Source organism: Pagrus major, chromosome 17 (genome assembly GCF_040436345.1).
Source record: "Pagrus major chromosome 17, Pma_NU_1.0".
In the NCBI taxonomy this organism is placed as follows: Eukaryota; Metazoa; Chordata; class Actinopteri; order Spariformes; family Sparidae; genus Pagrus; species Pagrus major.
In genome coordinates, this window is record NC_133231.1 from 31,885,591 (window position 1) to 31,910,590 (window position 25,000).

At 44.9% G+C, this 25,000-nt stretch overlaps 3 protein-coding genes across 5 annotated transcripts in view; 2 read left to right on the forward strand and 1 right to left on the reverse strand.

Annotated features, from left to right (window-relative positions):
• The window catches only part of dcst2 (DC-STAMP domain containing 2), an 18,797-nt gene extending 11,681 nt beyond the window's left edge, over window positions 1-7,116 (reverse strand). The window contains exons 1-8 of the mRNA XM_073485631.1: window positions 7,087-7,116; window positions 4,816-4,939; window positions 4,006-4,265; window positions 3,024-3,194; window positions 2,388-2,489; window positions 1,226-1,420; window positions 953-1,018; window positions 655-868 (exon numbers count right to left, since the gene is read on the reverse strand). Of these exons, the coding sequence (XP_073341732.1) occupies window positions 655-868; window positions 953-1,018; window positions 1,226-1,420; window positions 2,388-2,489; window positions 3,024-3,194; window positions 4,006-4,265; window positions 4,816-4,910 (1,103 nt within the window). The 5' untranslated portion in view covers window positions 4,911-4,939; window positions 7,087-7,116. The remainder of the gene's footprint in view (window positions 1-654; window positions 869-952; window positions 1,019-1,225; window positions 1,421-2,387; window positions 2,490-3,023; window positions 3,195-4,005; window positions 4,266-4,815; window positions 4,940-7,086) is intronic.
• dcst1 (DC-STAMP domain containing 1) lies at window positions 7,078-16,639 on the forward strand. Its single transcript, XM_073484710.1, has 16 exons — window positions 7,078-7,114; window positions 7,309-7,434; window positions 8,130-8,204; window positions 8,339-8,467; window positions 8,810-8,949; window positions 9,501-9,672; window positions 9,771-9,914; window positions 10,263-10,384; window positions 10,469-10,626; window positions 10,761-10,860; window positions 10,977-11,072; window positions 11,226-11,352; window positions 12,068-12,184; window positions 12,856-12,998; window positions 16,322-16,426; window positions 16,509-16,639. Exons 1-16 carry the CDS (start codon window positions 7,078-7,080, stop codon window positions 16,581-16,583), a joined length of 1,866 nt encoding a protein of 621 aa, XP_073340811.1. The 3' UTR covers window positions 16,584-16,639.
• A 2,862-nt stretch (window positions 16,640-19,501) lies between these two features.
• The window catches only part of adam15 (ADAM metallopeptidase domain 15), a 25,368-nt gene continuing 19,869 nt past the window's right edge, over window positions 19,502-25,000 (forward strand). For all 3 annotated transcript variants that reach the window (XM_073485427.1, XM_073485428.1, XM_073485429.1), the window contains exons 1-2: window positions 19,502-20,125; window positions 21,212-21,303. In XM_073485427.1, the coding sequence (XP_073341528.1) occupies window positions 19,981-20,125; window positions 21,212-21,303 (237 nt within the window). In that variant the 5' untranslated portion in view covers window positions 19,502-19,980. The remainder of the gene's footprint in view (window positions 20,126-21,211; window positions 21,304-25,000) is intronic.

A 25,000-nucleotide genomic window follows, 5' to 3' on the forward strand; every position in this document is an offset into this window, starting at 1 on the left:
GAAAGTGAAGGCTTTTAAGGCTTTACTTCCAACGGCATAATGCTAATTTATGCCGTATGCTAATGCATTACCAGCGTCACGTGTTTTAACTGAAAGTTGAAATGTGGAGGTTTTAAGGTCCCCTGAAGTTTAACATATGTGGCGTTGGATGTTCAAATGAGTAAAAACCGAGTATAAACCCAATACTTACATTTAAATGTCAAGTCTGCGCCACTTGATGTTGCCATTTCTCTTGCTTTCCCTCTTCTTTTTCGCGATTGAGGAGCGGCGCTCAAAGGATCTTGGGATATGGGAGGCCGTGAAGGACAGTAGCGGTGCGTCCTCCGAAAAGAGGGAAGAGAAGGCTGCATGTGAAGGAGCCTTCGAATGTGGACGGCCTTCGCACAGCGTTGTGACGCAATTGGCCTTCAAATGCTCCTTCGAAGGATGCAGCCCCTGAATTTGGACACAGCTTGTGTGTTGATCAGCTAACACTTTAACATTTAGCATGTTAGCATAACAAGGGGATGTTAACATGTTTAATGCTCAGTATGTACAAGTTAGTTGTAGTTTAGTTATGTTGCTTTCATGCTAACATTTTCTTGCTCTACTGCTAATTATATTTAACGGCAGCTGCCCCGTATAGATGAAGTAAACTGGAGCGTGATCACCGACCTGAGAAAGGACCAGGCGAGCAGGAAGAGACCGCTGTACGCCAGCGGCTGACTCAGCTTCTGAAACACCTGCAGCTCTGATGAAACCTCCTCCATGATGTCCTGGGACACCTGGTGCAGAGAGCTGCTGCTGTTGGCGTCCAGGTCAAAGGTCACCGAGGCCGAGAGGTTAAAGTCAAACTCCTGCTTCAGTCGCTCAAATGCTGCAACAGCGGCTGTAGGAGGACAGACTCACCGGCTCAGTGTCAGCGTTAATGTTGTCAATAAAGGTTTAAAACAGAAAGAATCACTGAACTTACGAGCTGCCAGACGTTTCTTCAGATGGTCGGCGATGTAGGAGGGGATGGTGCAGAAGAGCTCGCCGGCTGAAACAGACACAGAATTAGTAGCAAAGATGAAAACTAGGAGAGAAACTCACTAACATCTCAATAACTAAACAATATTTCAGTTATTGTCATGAATTATTTGATCAGAAATTACTGAAACATTATTATCATAAACTGTCAAATCAGTGCAATGCTCCTTTAAAGTCTTCTGACAGTGAACAGAGGCGATGATGTCAGTGAACGCACCGCGGGCGATGCTGCAGAGCGGCAGGAAGGCGTCCACGATTTCACACAGGAAGTTGAAGTCTCCCAGCAGCTCGGAGCAGTCGGCCCGAGCCTCGGCGAACACCTGCCGGCACTTCCTGTACGGAGAGCCCAGTTTGGCGTTACAGATGTCGCTGATGTCAACCAGGAAGTGGAGGACGTTCCTCAGAGTGCGAGCTGCAGAGTCCGAGGTCAGAGGTCGAGGTATCACATGACTCTGGGTTTGATATTTACTGTTTAATTATCAAAATATTTACTTTGATTTATTCCATAACTTCTTCAAGGTTTCCTGGGACCTCTACAAGGACCCCTTGACCTCCTCAAGGACCCTTAAATCCTCATCAAGGCCTCAAAAAACCGTCTTCACTGCCTCCAAGAACCTCATCGAAAACCTTCCCAAGGACATCTGGAACTTCTTCAAGGCCTCTCAAACTTCCTCAAGAACACCAATCCCTTAAGGACTCCTGGAACTTCCTTAAGGACCCTATTACCTCCTCAAGGACTACTTATACATTTTCAAGCTCTGTAAAACTACTTCAAGACCTTCTAATGAAGCACTCTTTAACGTCTCTAAGGACTCCATGACCTCCACAATGAACAACATTCTCAAGGTTCCTAATACTTCCTCAAGAAATTCCATAACCTCCTTAAGCACTCTTTCCTTAAGGACCCCAATACCTCCTCAATGACTCCTGATTCTCCTCAAGGACACATAACCTCCTAAAAGACTCAATAACCTCAGTGCAACCTCTTCAAGGACTCCTGGAACGTCACTAAAACACCAATCAGTACTTCTAGAACCTCTCCAGGAGTCCTTAAAGGAGGTTATGGGCCCATGTAGAGTTTCCTGAAGTGCTTAAAGAAGTTTAAAATGTTCTTGAGCATTCTCCAGGAGTCCAAAGTTCAGGGATCCTTGAGAGAGGCTATGGGTCCTTATAATGTCCTTGAGACCACTTAGAAGTTAGTCAAAGACTCCTTCAGTTTCATGAGGACTCCAGGACCTCAAACTGTCGACGCTAAATATCAAAGTTTTCCTGATCAGGTGTTTAAAAGACAAAACGTTGTTAAAATGTGAATGAAGCTGAAGATAAATATTATTTCTGTTTCTTTGTGTTTAAACTCATCAAACTGCAGCGTCACTCACCAACATGACGGGCGGAGTCAGTCAGAGCGCCGACCAAGTTCTGGACTCGTCCTGCGACGGAGAGAGCGGTACTGCTGATGGCTCTGATCCTGTCCAACGCAGCTGTGAACACACACACACACACACACACACACACCACACGCACGCACCACACACACACGCACCACACGCACGCACGCACCACACACACACGCACCACACACACACAGGCACACAATTTAAAACTGAACATCAGAATAAAGAGTCTGAACTGAAACCCACAGTCGGACCTCTTCACAGCGCTGGAGGGAGGGAGAGTTCAGAACTTTCACTGAAGTACGAGTAAAAATATTCTGCGTTCAAAATGTTACTCAAGTAAAGTGGAAAAGTGTTCGGCATCAACATGAACTCAGTACCAAAAGTAAAAATACTCATAAAGCAGAGACGGTGACTTTAAAGTAAGATAACACTACTACATACTGCTACAACATGTGAAGTATTCACTACAAGTACTACAGAAATACTCCATTACAATTAAAAGTATTCAAAGTATTTTAGCAAGAAAATGTATTTGAAGCGTCAAAGTAAAAACTAAAAACACCAGAGCTGTTTCTTGTTTCCTGTTGCGTAGTGATGACACAGGTGGGCGGGTCTTACAGAAAAGGGGCGTGGCAGCTCTCTGCATCAGTTCCTGCGTCTGATTGGCTGCCAGCTCGGCTCCACACAGCAGGCTGGCGGCGGCTCGCTCCGTGTTCTCTAACGTGTTGGTGAGTGGACCGGACAGCAGCACCGAGCCGAACAGGAAGAACAGGAAGCTCCTCCCCCGAGCTGAAACAGCAGAGAGGACGAGGAGGAAGGACACGCCCCCATCAGAAGCCACGCCTCTATTCAGGAGCCCCAAATAAACTTTATTGAATAAAAACGTTTTGACAAACATCTGGAGATCAGCACATGAGGTCATAACAATATTACTTTAGTTAAAGGTAACTCAGGTCACTCATATGAACAGCACTCGAGTAAAATTCTTAAAGTATCTGATATTAAAAAAGTACCAGTGGTAAAAGTATCAGTAAAGTAACTGATTCATATATTACAGGTATGAATAAACTGAGAGTCAGCTGATCATCACAATCACTGTTTTTATCTGATGATGAGAAAATCTAAACTAAAGTAATCAGATAAATGTAGTGGAGTGGAAATACTCAAGTAAAGTACAAGTACTTCAAAATTATACTTAAGTACTGTACTCACTTAAGTACCTTTAATATCAGCTACTTTAAGACTTTTACTCGAGTACTATTCATATGAGTGACTTTCACTTTTACCAAAGTAATATTTTAACACCACATCTTTACTTTTACTCGAATATGACTTTTAGGTACTTTCTATTCCATCTCTGAGTAAAAGTACTGATACCACAACGTACAAATACTTTACTTAAAGTAAACTCGAGTACCCCAACATTGTAGACCTACTTAAATAAGGTACTTGAGTAAATGTACAGTTACATTACATTCCACATCTTGTAAATAATAACAAATGTAAAGATTAAAAGGTGATAAATTAACTCGTTGAAGTGGGACAGAGGGATAACTGAGCTCTCTGGCGCCCCCGGTGGAGGTCTGATGAACACACTGACCTGAGGCCAGTGAAGGCAGCAGCACGGCGACGTCGGCCCGTACGCCGGCTGACAGTCCCAGACCGAAGGCCGCCAGGACGGCCACCGCCAGCGTGGCGTAGACGCACAACCACAGCGGCTGATTCTGCAGGAACAGAGCGGCGACCCCGTACAGAGACGCCAACAGCAGCCCCGAGGCAAATGCCACCAGGCTCCGCCCCCCCTCATACAGGTGACCTCTGACCTTCCTCCACCTGCTGCGCCCAGAGCGTCCTGCTGACCTGAGGAGGAACGATGACATCAACAGGGAGAGAATCCACTCTACTGCACAAAGGTATTTTAGGTACTTGTACTTTACTCGAGTAAAAGTAAAGATATGGTGTTAAAATATTACTTTGGTAAAAGCGAGAGTCATTGATATGAACAGTACTCGAGTAAAAGTCTTAAAGTATCTGATACTAAATGCACTTCAGAATCACCAGTAAAAGTAAATTCTACATGTCTTTACATTTCTGCCGTGTTCGACCAATGAGGTCGAGTGATGATCGATTGATTATTGGATCAATGTTTGTCTTGTTTACAACTTGGTTGCTGATAAAATGAGCAAAAATTGCAGCATGTAATCTGTAAAGTAACTAGTAACTAAAGTTATCAAAAGCATCTAGTGAGTAAAAGGTTCAACTACCTCAACATTGTATTTAAATACAGTACTTGAGTAAATGTACTTAGTTACACTGGAAATATAGTACCTACATTTATCTGACAGCTTTAGCATTCAGCATTAGCTCCCTGCTAGCTAACAGCTGCAGTATTTCTCCTGTGTAAACTCACCTGTTCAGTCTGACAGCCTGTGTGACTCCGCCCCTCTCCACCTGGACTCTGACATCAGTCTTCATCAGGTGTCTCCGCCTCTCCTCACGCTTCATCTTCTCTCTGAGTCCTCTGACTCCTGTTTCTATGGAGACAAAACAAACATGATGTCACTCTGAAATTTCCAGAAGCTCCAACAGACCAACTGACCAACTGACCAACAGACCAACAGACAAACTGACCAACAGACCAACTGACCAACTGACCAACCGACCAACAGACAAACTGACCAACAGACCAACTGACCAACTGACCAACCGACCAACAGACCAACTGACCAACTGACCAACAGACCAACTGACCAACAAACAACAGACCAACTGACCAACAGACCAACAGACCAACTGACAACTGACCAACAGACCAACTGACAACTGACCAACTGACCAACTGACAACTGACCAACTGACAACTGACCAACTGACCAACAGACCAACTGACCAACTGACAACAGACCAACTGACCAACAGACCAACAGACCAACAGACCAACTGACAACTGACAACTGACCAACAGACCAACTGACAACTGACCAACTGACAACTGACCAACTGACCAACTGACCAACTGACAACTGACCAACTGACAACTGACCAACTGACCAACAGACCAACTGACCAACTGACAACTGACCAACTGACCAACAGACAACTGACCAACAGACCAACTGACAACTGACCAACTGACCAACTGACAACTGACCAACTGACAACTGACCAACTGACCAACAGACCAACAGACCAACTGACAACTGACCAACAGACCAACTGACAACTGACCAACTGACCAACTGACAACTGACCAACTGACAACTGACCAACTGACCAACAGACCAACTGACCAACTGACAACAGACCAACTGACAACTGACCAACTGACAACTGACCAACTGACCAACAGACCAACTGACCAACAGACCAACAGACCAACTGACAACTGACCAACTGACCAACAGACCAACTGACCAACTGACAACAGACCAACAGACCAACTGACCAACAGACCAACAGACCAACTGACCAACAGACCAACAGACCAACTGACCAACAGACCAACTGACAACAGACCAACTGACAACTGACAACTGACCAACTGACCAACAGACCAACAGACCAACTGACAACTGACCAACTGACCAACAGACCAACAGACCAACTGACAACTGACCAACAGACCAACAGACCAACTGACCAACAGACCAACAGACCAACAGACCAACTGACAACTGACCAACTGACCAACTGACAACTGACAACTGACCAACAGACCAACAGACCAACTGACCAACAGACCAACAGACCAACTGACCAACTGACAACTGACCAACAGACCAACTGACCAACTGACAACTGACCAACTGACCAACAGACCAACAGACCAACAGACCAACTGACAACTGACCAACTGACCAACAGACCAACTGACAACTGACCAACAGACCAACAGACCAACTGACCAACTGACAACTGACCAACTGACAACAGACCAACAGACCAACTGACCAACAGACCAACTGACCAACTGACCAACTGACCAACTGACAACTGACCAACTGACAACAGACCAACTGACAACTGACCAACTGACAACTGACCAACTGACAAACAGACCAACAGACAAACAGACAAACTGACCAACTGACAAACAGACCAACTGACCAACTGACCAACAGACCAACTGACCAACTGACCAACTGACCAACAGACAAACAGACCAACAGACAAACAGACCAACTGACAAACAGACCAACAGACAAACAGACAAACTGACCAACTGACCAACTGACAAACAGACCAACAGACAAACTGACCAACTGACCAACAAACAACTGACCAACAGACCAACAGACAAACAGACCAACTGACCAACAGACCAACAAACAACAGACCAACTGACCAACTGACAACTGACCAACAGACCAACTGACCAACTGACCAACAGACCAACAGACCAACTGACCAACTGACCAACAGACAAACAGACAAACAGACCAACTGACAAACAGACAAACAGACAAACTGACCAACTGACCAACTGACAAACAGACCAACTGACAAACAGACCAACAAACAACAGACCAACTGACCAACTGACAACTGACCAACAGACCAGCAGGACTCAGTCTGACCAGCAGGACTCAGCCTGACCAGCAGGACTCAGTCTGACCAGCAGGACTCAGCCTTCAGCCTTCAGCCTTCAGCCTTCAGACCCTGAAGACGGATCATGACTCACCTGAACTCACCTTCAGCTCCTCACAGCAGTTAGTTCAGATCTGTAGACTGTTCCTGTGTCTAAAGCTACATTTAAGCTAACTGTTAGCTAACTGTTAGCTAACTTGTAGCTAGCTGTTAGCTAACTGTTAGCTAACTTTGAGCTAGCTGTAGCAGCTTTGTTAGCCACATGTTTACAGTCTGTCTCCGTGCACCTGTCCAGCTGTTTGTCTCTGTCCTGCAGCTGTGCAGAGGATCGCTTCGACCTACCTGCCTCCTGCCGTCTATGGATTTTTCTTCAGCCAATCAGAAGAGCTCCCGGTGGCTCACCTGGTCCTCAGGACGCTGTTCGGAGCAGTGAGCGGTGCAGGTAACGTCCACTGACTCAGGAGGATGAATCGGTACCAGCACCGTGTCTCAGACCGACACCGCGACTCCCGCCAGTCTGATGATAACTGCTTAATACAAATAACAGGAACACAGAATCCGCCTGAACCCGGAACACACTTCTCTGCTATCTGATCAATAAATGGATCAGTTTGCTCTCTGAACGGAGTTCTGGTCATCAGAGCTGTGCTGAGACGGTTCTCCAGAACCTACAGGTGGTCCGGACCTCCCCGGCCTGTGACCCGCAGCTGTGGTTCCTCCGGTGCTGCTGAACATCAGCGGCGTTTGTTTTAACCTGCTTCTCTTTTGTTGTAAACTTTGTATTAATTCCTTTTTTATTCACTTTCCTGTTTTATTATTCAGTTACATTTTAAATGTATTTATGTTCATTTATTTATTTGTTAGTTTCGCTGTTTATTTAATCAAACGCATTTGTTTCTGCTTCATTATGCAGATGAGGTCACGTGGTCGACTCTTTGTTGCTGTAAAATATAAAGAGGGAAGATAAATTTAATACTCATCGATAAATTCACTAATATCTATATTTATGTTTCACTGATTATTTAACTGATTTATTTGTGATATTGACAGTTGCAGTTTTCTACACCAGCGTCTCAAACACACGATATTCAACAACACAAACATCTCACAACAGTTCATTTCACTTCCTGTCCTCAGGTCTCTTCCTGGGCGTCTCCCGCAGCCTCCCGCTGACCTCTGACCTGCAGCTGGCAGCAGCAGCTCTGTTTGTTGGTGAGGAGACGTCTCACACACACACACACACACACACATTGACACACACACACACACACACACACACTGACACACACACACACACACACACACACGCACACACACACACACACACTGACACACATCTGTTCCAGCTGTGTTCGCAGTGGGCGGAGCCTTCTCAGCCTCCTCCAGATGTTCGGTCCTTCTGATGTTTCCCAGCATGCTCGGCTCCCGTGGACGCGCCTACCTGATGCTGGTCATGCTGTCTGTGCTGTGCAGAGGTGAGCGCACACACACACACACACACACACACACACACACACACACACACACACACACACACACTCACACACACACACACTCACACACACACACACACACTCACACACTCATACTCACACACACACACATTCACACACACACACACACACACACACACACACACACACACACTCACACACACACACACTCACACACACACACACACACTCACACACTCATACTCACACACACACACATTCACACACACACTCACACACACACACACTCACACACACACACACACACACACACACGTATTACAGTAACTTTAAACGTCCTTCTGTCTCGTGATGATGTCACAGGACCGCTGTCGAACATCCAGCGTAACGTGGAGACGGCCGCTCTGTCTCTGAGCTGCAACCTCGACCTGCAGGTTCATCACAGCAAGTTACTGTGGCGGGACGCCGTCAGACCGGTCGTACTCATCACACAGCAGCTGATGGTGAGACAGAAGCAGAGGAAGTCCTCTCAGTCTGTCCTCCAGGAGAAGCTCAGATACTTGTGTACAAACAGACTCTGGTAGAAGTAGAAGTGCTGATTCAGCCTGTTTACTCCAGTAAAAGTAATCGAGTACAGGCTCTGACATGTACTCAGAGTATCAGAGTAGAAAGTCTCCCTCTGAAGGACATCTGTGGTCAAAGCTAACTGAAGCTCACGTCATATTAATATAATTCAAAGACTATTAAAGTTAAAGGTAGAGTCAGTAGGATTTGTCCCAGCTGCTCCTGAATGCACCACAAAGATAGTTGATAGTTGAGTCTCATTCCCAGGACGTCAAACAGCCACATGTTGGGTTGGTAAAGCGTCCCGAGCAGCAACAAAGAGAGAAAACAAGAAACTCTCTGCAGAGACGAGACACTAACACGCCTTTTCACGTCTGTACGAGTCACCTGTCAGCTGATGAAGACCAGCTGTTTGGTGTTTGACTGTGGGGGGTTGTGGTGATGTCACAGGGGTCAGAGGTCATCCATCCGTGTCTTGTTTCTTGTTCAGGGTGATGAAGCAGAGTTTCAGTCGGAGGCTCTGAGCGTCAGCAGGAAGTTTCAGACCATCAGAGACGAGGTCGTCCTTCAGTACGGGTACGACCCATTCAAACCCAAACATGGCGCCGCCGCTAACAGCACACAGGAGCAGTTCACCACCAAGACCATGATGCAGTGCGACAGTGAGTCAGATCACAACCAGAACTTTAATACTAGAGTGCAGCATCATGAGCACGTTACATTTAATGTGTGTGTGCGTGTGTGTGTGTGTGTGATCCAGGTGTGGTGGATGAGGGCGTGCAGAGATGTGCTGATTGGTTCAGCCTCAGGTGGGCGGAGTGTATGGAGGCGATCCCCGTCCCCGTCATCAACCACATCCTCTGCGTCTCCATGACGTTCCACTTCCTGTGTGATGTCATGAGAGGTGAAAGGTCACACTGGGATGTAACTGTGCTAACCTGCTAGCTTAGCTTAGCATACCAGAAAGCTTCGGTCACGTCTGTGTGAGCCGCCGGGTGACCAGCGAGGACACGTTCAAGATTCAAGTTTCAAAACTTTATTGATCATTAACGTTGACAGTAAGACTAAAACACTTCTCCTCCTCCTCGTCCTTCTTCTTCTCCTCCTCCTCGTCCTCTTTCTTCTTCTTCTCCTCCTCCTTCTTCTCCTCCTCCTCCTCCTCCTCCTCCTCCTCGTCCTCCTCCTCGTCCTCCTCCTCCTCCTCCTCCTCCTCCTCCTCCTCCTCCTCCTCCTCCTCCTCCTCCTCCTCCAGTGATGACTCCGTGGTGCAGAGAGCAGATCCCTGTGGAGGGGAACTTCGGTCAGCTGTTCGACCAGCTGAACCTGTCAGTGGACCTGCTGTCCAGAGAGTTCAGCACTGAGCTCGTCGTGGAGGTCACCATGTTTCTTTACTCTGCATGTTGAGCTCTCTGTTAATGTCCAGTGAGGTGAATCTCTGTGACCTCTGACCTCCTGCAGGAGCAGCAGCAGCAGGCGGTGTTGGGTGGAGCTCTGTTGGATGAGGACTTTACTCAGGCTGTTCGAGAATCCTTCACCAAACTGACGACGACCATGAAGCAGCTGCTGGATGTCCTGCAGCTGCTGCTGTCCTTCACCTTCATCACCATCTTCACCCAGTGAGATCTCAAACTCTGACATCAGCTTCCTCTTCCTGCTGAGTCGCAGACCAACATGACCTCTTCCTCCTCCTCCTCCTCCTCCTCCTCCTCCTCCTCCTCCTCCTCTTCCTCCTCCTCCTCCTCCTCCTCAGGGCGTTTGGTTACCTCAGACAGTACAGGAGAGACGTTCAATTTGACAACTTCTACATCACCACCTACTTCCGGCAGATTGACGCCCGCAGGAGGAGAGCGGTAACATCATCATCATCATCATCATCATTTTTATTTTCATTATTTGCTGCAGTTAGAAAATAATAACTTTGTTTATGTATCAGCTTTCACACATAAGAATAGTTTGTCTTCTCTAGGGGAAGCGCTGTCTGCTGCCTCTGGACCAATCAGAGAAGAAGAAGTTCATTGACCCCTGGAGTCCAACAATCCACCCTGACGAGCTCCAACAAGTGGTGGGTTCAGTTTCAACACCAACACTGGCGACCTTCACGTGTCTGTCAGTGTAACGAGCCACGTCATAAACCACATACATTACATCACTTCCTGTAAACATGTGTGTGTGTGTGTGTGTGTGTGTGTGTGTGTGTGTGTGTGTTCGTGCTCAGACCTCAGGTGTGTTCCAGCTGCTGTCTGTCTCTCTGCTGTCTGTCATCCTGCTGACTGTCGACTTCTCTCTGTTCCACGTGTTGGACGTCGTCAGCAGACACACCTTCACCCAGTTCAACCTGACCAGTAAACACACACACACACACACACACACACACACACACACACACACACACACACACACACACACACACACACGAGTGTGATGAGTGAGTGGAGGATCACCTGGTTGATATTTGTAAAAATAAACTAGAACATCATCTGCATATAAAGAAATAATGTGATAATCTCTTCTTTAAGACATTGTAGCTGTGTCCAAATTCAGGGCTGCATCCTTCGAAGGACGCGGCCTTTGCGGCCTCCAAAGGCCGCGTCCTTCGAAGGCCGCGTCAACCGTTGTTAAATGGGACGGTCTCGCCTTCGGAGTATTTCCTGGTTGCGTCACCAGGTGTTCCCGCCCTTTACCCTTACGTCATGATTTCTGCCGCCCAGGCCTGCGAAAGAGAGCTGTTTAACATTTTGAAAGTGAAGGCTTTTAAGGCAGCGTTGTGACGCAATTGGCCTTCAAATGCGTCCTTCGAGGGCTGCAGCCCCTGAATTGAGACACAGCTTGTGTCTCATCAGCCTGTCATGGTCTTTGTCAGCAATGCTAACATGCACATTTTTCAATATGCTAATCAGTGTTAGCATGCTAAAAGCAAGCATATCACCTCCTTATGATTACAGACAGATTATGTTGATGCTTAATTAATCAGAAAATGTGACGTATTATTCCTTTAGAATTGAGCTCCAGCTTCATTGACATCACCACCAAGGTTTTCTGGGTAATTCCTCTCTGCAGGTAGCCACCAGGTGGACATCAGAGTGGGCGGAGCCTCCATGATGGCCCGCCTCCTGAGGAAGACGGTTTCAGCCTTCAACAGCTCGTCCAGCCTCCACATCCAAACGGACAACCAGGGTAGGTCAAAGGTCAAAGGTCAAAGGTCACTTAGGATTCCTGCGACACAAACGTTTACTTACCTATTCAATCAGGTAATAAATACAGAGACGTCTCTGACTGTGGCTCTGACTGTGGTTCTGACTGTTCTCTGACTGTGGCTCTGACTGTGGCTCTGACTGTTATCTGACTGTGGTTCTGACTGTGGCTCTGACTGTTCTCTGACTGTTCTCTGACTGTTCTCTGACTGTTCTCTGACTGTTCTCTGACTGTTCTCTGACTGTTCTCTGACTGTTCTCTGACTGTGGCTCTGACTGTGGTTCTGACTGTTCTCTGACTGTTCTCTGACTGTGGTTCTGACTGTTCTCTGACTGTGGCTCTGACTGTGGTTCTGACTGTGGTTCTGACTGTTCTCTGACTGTTCTCTGACTGTGGTTCTGACTGTTCTCTGACTGTTCTCTGACTGTTCTCTGACTGTGGTTCTGACTGTGGTTCTGACTGTGGTTCTGCTTGTCATCAACATACAAACCACACGGTTGAATTAATAAGTGGCGTCTACATACTTTTGTCCATATTGTACATTCAACTGAACCAGCAGAGGGCGACATCGTCCTTGTTTCACCAACGTCACCTCTCTCTCTCTCTCTCTCTCTCTCTCTCTCTCTCTCTCTCTCTCCCCCCCCTCCCCTCAGTGTGTGTGTCTCCCCCCTCCTCCCTCTCTGCAGGTGTGTATGTGAGCTGTGTGTGTGGCGTCCTGTTGGTGGCGCTGTTCAGCTGCCTGCAGGTTTACACCAACCGCCTCCGACGGGTCATCGCTGCCTTCTACCACCCACAGGTACACACACACACACACACACACACACACACGCACGACACAAACATACATGCACATGCACACACACACGCGCACACACACACTCATGAAGTGTGACCTCACTGCAGCTCCTGCAATCCTCTGAGGTCCTTCAGGGTCTTTAAAGGAGCAGCACACCTGACACACCTGCTGCAGTGAGACCGGACAGGAAACTGACAGAAGACATTAATGAAAAGAAAAATAAGATCATATTCATGAATTGTGCAAATATTTATGGGATTATTATTAATAATAATGAGCCGTCAGCTGCCTTCAGTGTGTTTTAATTAACACAGTAATAAACTGATGTTAGTGACATTAAAGTTTCACTGGAAACAGCAGTTTTTATTTCTGCTGGTTGTCGTAGTGCTCGAGTAAATATTTAAATACAATAATAACTTTATTTAAAGTACTGTCTGCTTTACAAGACAGAAAACAACACAATAATTAATTTGTTTGAATAATAAGTGATCAGAGCAGTGAAGACAGATTCAAACCATATAACAGTAAAATAATTTACTGATTCAAGCTAACTTCAGTTCTACGATAACTTTCTCAATTAATGGCAATCTTATTAAAAAACACCAAAAATAATATTGAAAAAACAAACGTTAGTATTTATGAAATTATTAAATCTGACATTGATATTTCTGTTTTAATTTGCTTCTGTTTATTTACATTTTCATTAATTCCCCATACATTTCAATTCTCATTAAAATTTACATTTTATTTACTAATTTATTCCTTTTTTAAATTTTACTAAACAACCAACAGTGAGTAAACTGCGGAGGAAAAAAATACGTTTGGAGAAATCAATTAATAAATTAATACATTTAATAAATGAAGAAATAATTAATTAGTAGGAAAGTAAATAAAAAGAGAATGAACACAGAAGATAATTAAATATCAATATATGATATTGATATAAATGAAGTCATTTATTTTTCTATTGTTGTTTTGTGAATTTAATGGCATATTTACATATTTATTGAGTCATTTATTTATTTCCTATTTAATTTTTTTTTTTTTTTTATTTTGCTCACAACTCAGGAAACAAACTGACAGCAGAGAAGAGTTGTTTTCGTAAGAAATTACTAATCATAATTTATTGATTATCACAAAAAAGTTGCCAATAATGTAACAGCTGATTGATGAATCACTTACAGCTCTGAGGTAACGATGAAGCTCACAGCGTTTACAGCAGCACGTCGGAGGTCAAACTGCAGATCTCAGGTCAGCTCAGTAACAATAGGAAACAATAAAAAGTGCCTCATCAGAGCTTTTGTTTTGGTTCAGGCTGTGATGTCACTTCCTCTACGCTCAATCTCATTAACACACAAACACCGAGTGTGTGTGTGTGTGTGTGTGTGTGTGTGTGTTTAAACCCTGTGAGCTGCAGTAAATCTGATCTGAGAGCAGATTAATGTAAGAGCATTATAACAGAGCAGCGCTGACAGGCTGAACTGTGGTAGAGAGACACTCAGAGAGAGAGAGAGAGAGACTTTCACTTCCATTAAAGGAACAGTTCACCCAACACTGTAAACTCAGCCATCATCTCCTGATGATATAAAGTCAGGCTCAGCCATCATCTCCTCCTGATGACATAAAGTCAGGCTCAGCCATCATCTCCTCCTGATGATATAAAGTCAGGCTCAGCCATCATCTCCTCCTGATGATATAAAGTCAGGCTCAGCCATCATCTCCTCCTGATGACATAAAGTCAGGCTCAGCCATCATCTCCTCCTGATGACATAAAGTCAGGCTCAGCCATCATCTCCTCCTGATGATATAAAGTCAGGCTCAGCCATCATCTCCTCCTGATGATATAAAGTCAGGCTCAGTCATCATCTCCTCCTGATGATATAAAGTCAGGCTCAGTCATCATTGTTAGGTTGATTAGTTGGTTGGTTGGTTGATTAGTTGGTTGTTTGGTTGGTTGATTAGTTGGTTGGTTGGTTGATTGGTTGGTTGATTAGTTGGTTGGTTGGTTGATTGGTTAATTGATTAGTTGGTTGGCTGGTTGGTTGATTAAATGGTTGGTTGATTAATTGGTTGGTTGGTTGGTTGGTTGATTAGTTGGTTGGTTGATTGGTTGGTTGGTTGGTTGGTTGATTACTTGGTTGGTTGGTTGGTTGGTTTGTTGGTTGATTAGTTGGTTGGTTGGTTGGTTGGTTGATTGTTGTTGGTTGGTTTGTTGATTGTTGTTGGTTGTTGGTCTCGGCCCAGACTAGACCCCATTTAGTTTTTGTGCAGCTCCAGATAATGGAATGGATCCAGATTTCCACATTTTCTTTAATGTCTTGGTGGAGGTATGCACTCTACTGAGGGCCATTCTAGTTTATTTAACTGATTATTCTACTAATCAAATGACAACAAACCACTTTATACTCTATAATATAAAATAAAAACAGCATGTTTTATTCATGTTTTCACTTCAACTTTTAACATTCACATTTTAATGACACTGATCCTCTCTTTGTCTCCGTGTGTCAGTTCAACAATAACTGATGATTATTAACAACAAAATAAATATAAACATCATACAGTTAAAGATATAATCTGTCATATTTCTGCATTTAAATGTCAAAAACAACTCGACCTTTGTTCCACAAGTTGTTGAGTTGTGTTCTCACATCATCACAAATGTTTCCAACAAAGATCAAACCAGAGAAATCCTCCAGTGTCCTCGAGGTGACGGTGAGTTTCATCTGGTCGTCTGTCGCTGTAACTTCAGGAGAGAGTCAGAGAGAGAGGAAGTCTGAGAACGAGACCAAACACAACGTGAAGAAAACTTTAACACATTAGAGAGTTGAGGTGAAGCTCTGAGTGAAGTCAGCACTCAGCAGAGACTCTGGTTCTGGTTCTGGTTCTGTCTCTCCTTCCCCTCTCCTCTCTGTAACGTTGCATTCATGAAGTACATACGTACTCCACCTGACCCACACAACACTGAGCAGACGTCTTATGTTTTGTTGACCTCTCTGTGTGTGTGTCTGTGTGTGTGTGTGTCTGTCTGTGTCTCTGTGTGTCTGTCTGTGTGTGTGTGTCTGTCTGTGTGTCTGACTGTGTCTCTGTGTGTGTGTCTGTGTGTGTGTGTGTCTGTCTGTGTCTCTGTGTGTGTGTCTGTGTGTGTGTGTGTCTGTCTGTGTCTCTGTCTGTGTGTGTCTCTGTGTGTCTGTCTGTGTGTGTGTGTGTCTGTCTGTGTCTCTGTGTGTCTGTCTGTGTGTGTGTGTCTGTGTGTCTGTCTGTGTGTCTGTGTGTCTGTGTGTGTGTGTGTGTGTGTCTGTGTGTGTCTGTCTGTCTGTCAGCGGGAGAAGAAGCGAGTCTTGTTTCTCTACAACCTTCAGATCCAGAGACGGATTTCCTCCGCTGACAGGAAACGCATCATCAGGCAGGGACGGAGGAGCAGAATGGTGAGCGCTCTCAAAGATGAGGGAGGAGTTCTGAAATGCTTCGTATCCAGCGGTGACCTCTGTGTTGAATCCTCTCCTGCAGGTGTTGGAGTGTCTGAGCAGGTGTGGGCGTCGTCTTTGTCGTCATCAGCAACAGGAAGTGTCTCCAACGAGATGACCCCAGTTAGACCAGGACAGGAAGTTCCAGCTGCGGCTCACAGATGAGAAGAAGAAGAAGAAGAAGAAGAAGAAGAAGAAGAAGAAGAAGAGGAAGAAGAAGAAGATGTTGAGATAAAGCTGCCTTCATGTTTCAGCTCATGAAGATGATCAGTAAACATGTGATGGAGAAACAGTCAGACCAGGTGTGTTCTTACAGGTGAGACATCTGCTGCCTGTCAGTTCATTTATCATTTATTCAACTCAAAGGTTAAACTGCAGTCGTCTTCTGACCCTGTTTATATTTAGGTTTGTTTGTTTGTTCTTGGTTTATTGGTTGGTTGATTAGTTGATTAGTTGGTTGGTTGGTTGATTAGTTGGTTGGTTGGTTGATTGGTTGATTGGTTGGTTGATAAGTTGGTTGTTTGGTTGGTTGATTGTTGTTGGTTGGTTGATTAGTTGGTTGGTTGGTTGGTTGATTGGTTGATTGGTTGGTTGATAAGTTGGTTGTTTGGTTGGTTGATTGTTGTTGGTTGGTTGATTAGTTGGTTGTTTGGTTGGTTGGTTGGTTGGTTGGTTGATAAGTTGGTTGTTTGGTTGGTTGATTGTTGTTGGTTGGTTGATTAGTTGGTTGGTTGGTTGGTTGATTGTTGTTGGTTGTTGGTCTCGGCCCAGACTAGACCCCATTAAGATTTTGTGCAGCTCCAGATAATGGAATGGATGCAGATTTCCACATTTTCTTTAATGTCTTGGTGGAGGTATGCACTCTACTGAGGGCCATTCTAGTTTATTTAACTGATTATTCTACTAATCAAATGACAACAAACCAGACAGCTTATAAATGAAGCAAAGCATAAACTCACGATCATCTTTGTTTGGATTAACACAGTCATGACTCAGTTATTAACTGTGTGTGTGTGTGTGTGTGTGTGTGTGTGTGTGTGTGTGTGTGATCACATGATCAGATTAGATGTGTATTAAATGTGAATTATGTAATCAGCTGATCGTCAGCAGCACGTGCAGCGCTCGCTTCATTCACAGTTTCACTGTTTAATCTGATCCACAACAAACTGATGCAGGATCAGTTTACATCAGCAACTCACAGTGATGTCATCACCTCATCAGCACACCTGAACCCTTCATGACCTCACTGACCCATAATCCTCCTGAACGCAGCAGCTGCACACCAACATGCACAAACAGCTGAAGTGACGACACCACACAGTAAAACAAATCAGAGTCCTGCAGTAAAATGTTACTCAAATAAAAGTACTGAATTATTAATGAGCATCAGAAGCCAAAGTTCTCATTATTGGCCCTTTCATTGTGTTACAGGATGACATCACTGGTGCTCAGTTTTTGTTGTAGTTTTATTTCATCAAATTTTAAAAAGACTTTTCTGAGAATCCTTTTGTTTTGTTTGCAGAACAGAGTCTGTTTCCTTAAATTAACACGAGTCAGTGAGATAAACAACTGTTGACGTTCGTCCTCTGAAACATCATCAGGGCCTGTTTACACACTGAGGAGTGGACTCAGGTATTTGTGTTTATTATTGTGTGTGTGTGTGTGTGTGTGTGTGTGTGTGTGTGTGTGTGTGTGTGTGTGTGTGTGTAAAGCCACTCAGATGTGTAAAAACTGCATCCAGTTATGTGGTTTTCAAAATAAAAGCTGTTCTATGAGTCCACAACATGACTTCAGCGCTTCCCTCCGTCACAGGGACAGTTGAAGCATCACGGTGATGATGGACTTTGTTGACCCAGAATGCAACAGGGCTCAGAATATAACTCGGTTGGTTGTTAAGAATTAAAACTGTTTTGTTCTTTGTCTGTTTGACTTCACAGTTTCTGTCAGAATATTACACGCTGTGTGATTAGTGTATTAAATGATTTTGTCTGCTGTGTGTTTTAACAGTAATCAGCGTCGTGTTCACTTTGTCTCCACTAACTGTGATTTTGCTCTGACTTCATGAGTTTTTACATGTTTATTAATGTGTTGTTATTGGAAAGATCTCGTGATCATAGACAGACAGCTGCTCACACTTTTAAAGCCCCTTGAGACAAATTTGCTGTCTGTCATTTTGGGTTATTTAATTAAAATTAAAGGAGCAGTCTGTAGTTTAGTTGAAGAAATGTTAATGAGCAGAGAAAGATCCTCAGTGGCTGATTTTTTTCTGCCTAAACAAACTAAATAAACAAACTCTATTTTGTTTTCATGACTGAATAAACTGAATAAACAAACTGACCTTAAAGGACAACACACTTTATACTGTTTTACTGTGTTTATATGTGGCGGACCCTGCCACCTTTCTAGCTTCAAACACTGTTCTGGGACCTTTTTTTCCTCTGAGAACAGCTTCTTTATTCACTGATGGAGAAAATACACATTTTGTATTATTCCCTCATTAATGTTGTAAAAATTAAAGTTCAGAGTTTGAACTTCTTCTCTGAAACTACAGACTGTAACTTGACTTATGAAGAAATTCACACAGAATTTCTTTCATAGTACATATTAAATATATTTAATTAGTTTTATTTGTCTTTATTCATCCTCTCTGTACCTCACCGTTCTGAGGGGAAGGAGGGAATTTAAAGTCTTGTTTTGATGTTTGATCATAATGAAAAGTTCAAACGTTGGTACGACTGTAAGTTTTCATCTTGACAAGTAATGACAAAATTAGATGTTGTCTTCACTCGTGCTGTTGACCATTATATATACATAATTTGAATTGCCTCGGAATCAATTAGTCAAATGTAAATATTAGAAATAGGAATATATGTTTAAATGTTTGTGGCTCAGTGACACTCGTTGGCTGGCTTTTATTCTGAAGCCAGAATCACGGTACTTCCGGTCAGCCTCTTGCTAGCTCGTGTTAGCTTGACGCAGCTACATGACGTCTCCGTTAGCTTCCGGTATAAACGGTGCCGAGCGCGTCCTCCGGCACTGACCCGCTCTCAGGCCCCGGGACGCCTGACCCGAACTGTCCGGTGTCCAGACGAACACAGTCGACACAAACCGACCGGTCCGCCCGGTGTTAACGGTAGTTTCTGCCGCCGTAAACTGTTGTCGTCAGAGCTGCGCAGCTAGCGGTCCGGACGGGAGGACCGGGCGGGAGGACCGGACGGGAGGACCGGACGGGAGGACCGGACACATTAGCGGTCACTTCCCCGCCGCTGGTCCGGGACCAGCCGCAGATCTGACCGCCTGCTGGTGTGGATGGTACCGGGACAAGAAGCGCCATGGAGTTTCTCTGGAGCCTCCCCCGGTGCTGGTGGTACACGGTCCGGTAACGGGACCGGACGGGCTGCCTCTCTCTCGCACGCACACACACGCACACACACACACGCACACACACACACACACGCACACACGCACACAGCAGACAGCAGCAACCTGTTGCCGGTGCCGGTGACGCAGACAGGATGAGCGGAGCCGCCGCGCTGCTGCTGCCGCTGCTGCTGCTCAGCGGCTGGGCTGCGGACACCGCTGCCAGGTCCCTGAACGCACCGCCGGACGGAGGGGTTCTGCCTCTGGACGGAACCGACGGCCTGATCGCCACCGTGACAGGTAACGACTAACGTCAGGTGACGGACGTGAAAGTACACGAGCCATTTATCTTATTGTGAATAAATGATTTAAGATATAATTGATTACAGACTGAACATCAGCTGCTGCTGGAGGGGAAAGTGACAGAGTGTGTGTGCGTGTGTGTGTGTGTGTGTGTGTGTGTGCGTGACCTTTGACCTGATTGAATGCTCTGCCCGTTGCCAGGGTAACGGCCTATTTAATCTGACACCTCACCTGTTACCTGCTGTGAATGTGACCCTGTGAACCTGCTCTGCTGTCAGATCTCCACAGATCCGTTGTGCTTCCTGTGTGAAGGACGCGTTCATGTCACAGGACAGCTCAGCATTTAGAAATCAATAGAACCGATCAGGTTCTGATCAGACAGAAAGCTGCGTCTTTTACGTGTTGTTAATAACTACAGGTGTGATTTACTCCAGGAGACAGAATAAACATTACTTTTATGTGATACTTGAATTAGTTTATCAAACTTATGTCGTAAAATAAATGGACATTTTACATGTAATTAAAACGTAATATATATGTAATACATTGTAGATTGGGCTCATCACAAGGTTCTGCTCCGGCCCGCTGCTGTCAGACAGCTGTAAGGTGCCACATGTACGCTGATGATGCAGTTATCTATGTACGGAGAAGAGTTATTGAAGACATGTGGTCGGTGTCTCACAGCGACTCCAACAAAACTACTTAACTCTGAACACAAATACGTGACAGTTTTATTATAATTAGTGATCAGAAGGAAATAAAATGGAACCACTGCAAATTCAACAAAAGTCGGGATCTTGCAATTTGTGATCTGCTGCCGCTGATCAGTCAAACACAGCGGCTGTAAGACTTCTGATAACGAGGCAGAGAGTTGGTCAGTGTGAACATCACGCCGATCGAACCACTGTGACAGTCGTGCAGTCTGACGAGGCACGACGGTGTAAAAATCAGCGCCCTCTGGTGGAAACACTCTTTAACGGAGGCTCTGTTTCTAAATGACCTACTGACGTTTACTGACTCGAACACTGACTCTGACTGATCTGTGACCCCTGTACTCGTTCACCCAGTTCTCCGTGTCCTCAGGTGTGGACAGACGGTGGCGCCCCCTGCTGGAGAAAACTCGACCCTTCATCCTGGTGGACGGACAGAGGAGGAGCCTCACTGAAGCTCTACAGGTGAGACGCTCGAAGCCTCATGTCTCCCACAGGTCAAAGGTCAGGAGTTTACACCAGTGATGATGTCGTTACCCAGGGGTCATAAAAACAGCTGCTGGTTAGTTACTGCTGTATCTCACTGGTTAGTTACTGCTGTATCTCACTGGTTAGTTACTGCTGTATCTCACTGGTTAGTTACTGCTGTATCTCACTGGTTAGTTACTGGTGTATCTCACTGGTTAGTTACTGCTGTATCTCACTGGTTAGTTACTGCTGTATCTCACTGGTTAGTTACTGGTGTATCTCACTGGTTAGTTACTGGTGTATCTCACTGGTTAGTTACTGGTGTGTTTCTGGTTAATAGCTTGTGTGTTACTAGTGTTTCCCCTCCCTCTGCCTGAAATAAATTAAATATTTAGTTTTGTCATTGACTTAATGACGGTTGGCTCGTTTCGCTTCAGCTCAGTGAAAGTCTTGGTTGTGTTTTGCTGTTGTTGATTGTCGCGTTAGCTTCTCTCCTCTCTGTTACTCTCTGTGTTTCCCTGAGGGCGGGGCTCCTCCACACACACAGAGTAAAGTAAGATGATGTTGTCTGTTACAGTAACAGACAGGCTGAGTAGTGAACGACACGCTAACATGATGACGGACTTATTGTTTGTGGTCTAAACAGAACCAGAACAGAGAACAGCCAGGATCAGAACTGATTCACTCGGCATGCAGTGAACACATCAGACATTTTGTTTTTTATGCGTTTGCTCATTGTGTTCATCTCGACTGTTTCAGAAGGAGGAACTAACAACTTTTTAGATTCACCACACAGAACTTAAAATAAGTTCTGTGTGGTGAATCTAATCCCTGCCGATGTGAAGAGCGCTTCATGTGGCTTTAAACAAGTAACTGATGAATATTCTTCAGTGAGTCTACATTAGTATGTAAGCAAAGAAACTTTAAAGTGTTACATTTGAGAACAGAGTTTGGTTCTGTGGCAGCAGGCCGGTAAACTCATCACCTTTTAGGCAACTTCACCAGTTTGAGTTAAAAAATCAGGTCAGCTGAGAGTCGAGCTCATTCTGGTTCCCATCAAACTGTTCACTGGATGTTTGGGATGGGTGGGACACACACACACACACACACACACACACACACACACACACACTCATTTGAATAAACAATAGCAGAAGTCATCCCCCACCTGTTACCATGGTTACCTGATGGATGTATTTTGGGGTGTGCTGACTGCTGTTGGCCTGTCTGTGACAAAGCCTGATGGGAGTTGTAGTTGTTGTGTTGGTCTGTCCACAGTGTGTCTGTGTTGGTGACTCTCCGGTCGTCCTCGACCCTCAACACCACTGAATAACACCTGTTACAGTTCACACTGACTCAAGCTTCACTGCTGTGGACGGGAGCTGACAGTCATTTATATCACAATGAGGGCAGAAAACGTCAGAAACAACAGTAGAAACTCTGGACCAGGAGTCGAGGAGCAGATGGTAGACAGGAAGTCGTCTCTGTATATATTCTGCTGTGAGTCGCCTCCTTCGTTCATCAGCACACGTCTACGGTCAGTCAGGAGTGTGTGTCAGTGTAACGAGAGGGAGGAAGGAAGCCGGAGCGTCGACAGTTTTCACCAGGAGCTTCCTGCAGGAACGCTGAGGGGGGGTGTTAGGGGACGGACACTTCCTGTGCAGCTGACAGAAGCTGAGATCATTTCCTGTATAAATCCCCCCACACCCACCCGACCCGACTCCACCCAGCCGGGAGGAAACCAGGAAAGCTGTGATGTAGATCGTTGGATTAAAGGTTGAGTCCGCCAAACAAAAACCTCCTGAATGTCACAAAAAGCGTCTGACGAGAGCTAATTACAGTTCTGTTTCGTTCTAATTAGATTATTTACAGCGTCTTAGAGCTCAAACAGTCAATTAATTCATTGATCAGACAGAAAATGAATCAGAAATATTCATAAAGTCTGCAGCAGCTCTCTGTATCTTGCAGCCGCAACAAATCAGTTGAAACTGTCGTGAATCTCGCTCGCTTCGGTCAACGACATGATTGGCTTTTGGGGAGAAGGGGCGGGACATGTGTCACACAACCGCCATTTCTGCCATTACACACTTTTCTATTCAAAATGCCTGAAGAGCAGAGAAACATGAGGAACCATCATGAGTCAGTCTACAATCTGCTGATGACGCTGACAGACTTTGTGAGAAGTGAGGTTTTTAAAAAGACTTTAACTTGTAGTGGAGTATTTCCACAGTGAGGTTTCAGTACTTTTACTGGAGTAAAGGATCTGAGTGCTTCTTCCACCACAGTCTGAAAACCTTCGGTTGCTCTTTTCTTCCTCTTCTCTTCCTCTTCGGTTGTGGTCGACGGCTCGGAGCCTCGCCCAGAGCCTCTGCAGCTCTGACATCATCTGCTGACTGGGCGAGAGACATGAGCTCACCATTCAGAGACAGAGAGCGAGAGAGAGTTTAGGGGAGAAGAGGGAACAACACTATGAAAAGGGGGAGGAGGGAGAGAGACTGTTAACAGATGGTGAGAGTGGGCGAGAGAGGCAGTGAGAGGTAAAAGAGAGAGAGGTGAGAGGAAAACATCATTCAAATATCAGCTGATTCAGATCAGCCAATGATGACACTCCTGCCTCCTGATTGGTCAGTCACCGGACGGTTGCTGGTTCAAATCCTGATAAAGTCAGCGACAAAAAGATTAGAGGTGCAATATGTAAGAAATGGTCAGCTGTTGAATTAAACATCCAAACATGTAGCGGGCAGAATATCAGCAGAGGAACTGCTAACTGTAGCTGCTGTTAGCTAGTTAGCTCTGTTAGCTGTGCAGCTAGCGGCCCTATCAGCTAACTTCAATATGTATCTCTGTGACACATCAAACATCTGACAACACATCAAAACTGTTACTTCTTCACATTCTGTTGATGATTTTAGTTCATTTTGAATGTTGAAATAAAAGCTGGCACAGACTGCTCCTTTAAGCTGTCAGAGAGAAATGTTCTGCAACACATCACGAAAACAATAATTATCAATATAACATTTTTAAAATGGTTTTAAACTCACCACAACTATAACAATGACGACAGAAAGTAACCTTTGGGATCACTTCCAGAGCAGTTTGATGACTGATAGAGACACTGACAGCCAATCAGAATCCATCTTGATTTACTTGGTCATCAATTAGTTTGATTTTAGGGAAATGATCAAACAAAATAATGTTGCAGGAGGATTATAGTGTTGACCTCGTTTATGTAACTGATGACACTTTTAGATGTTCTGCTCTGTTTAATCAGCTTATTAACAACAATATACAAAAAGTGTATTAGGCTGCAAATTACACATAAAAACGTCATTTCACCTGAGACGTCCTGTCAGACAGTCTTGACACTGATGAGGTCCATGAAGTCTGTTTTGTCTTCACCGATGTCTCTTTGACGATCATCACAATGTTTGATGTTGTTGACAGAAGAACGAGTCACCAAATATATCTGGATATTTATTAATCTCCTCTTCTTAAATCTCAGGACTGGACAACAAGTTCAAATACCATCGGTACAGTGAGTAAGTGGATCGGGACTGTTGGCCAACAACCTGGAGGAGGTCGTTCTAGTTTAATCCCTTAATGAACTCATTAACATTAATCTTCAGACTCGGGGGACAAACTAATGAGCACATTTAGTTCTACTAACTGACATTTTCATTATCGGCCGATCTGC

What these genes read in the sequence shown, in the direction of transcription:
- dcst1 (XM_073484710.1), top strand. Translation starts at nt 7,078, where the DNA reads ATGACTCACCTGAACTCACCTTCAGCTCCTCACAGCA. An exon ending in ACCTTCAGCTCCTCACAGCA is followed by an intron (nt 7,115 to 7,308) that starts GTTAGTTCAGAT and finishes TCTGTCCTGCAG; the next exon opens with CTGTGCAGAGGATCGCTTCG. An exon ending in GACCATGATGCAGTGCGACA is followed by an intron (nt 9,673 to 9,770) that starts GTGAGTCAGATC and finishes TGTGTGATCCAG; the next exon opens with GTGTGGTGGATGAGGGCGTG.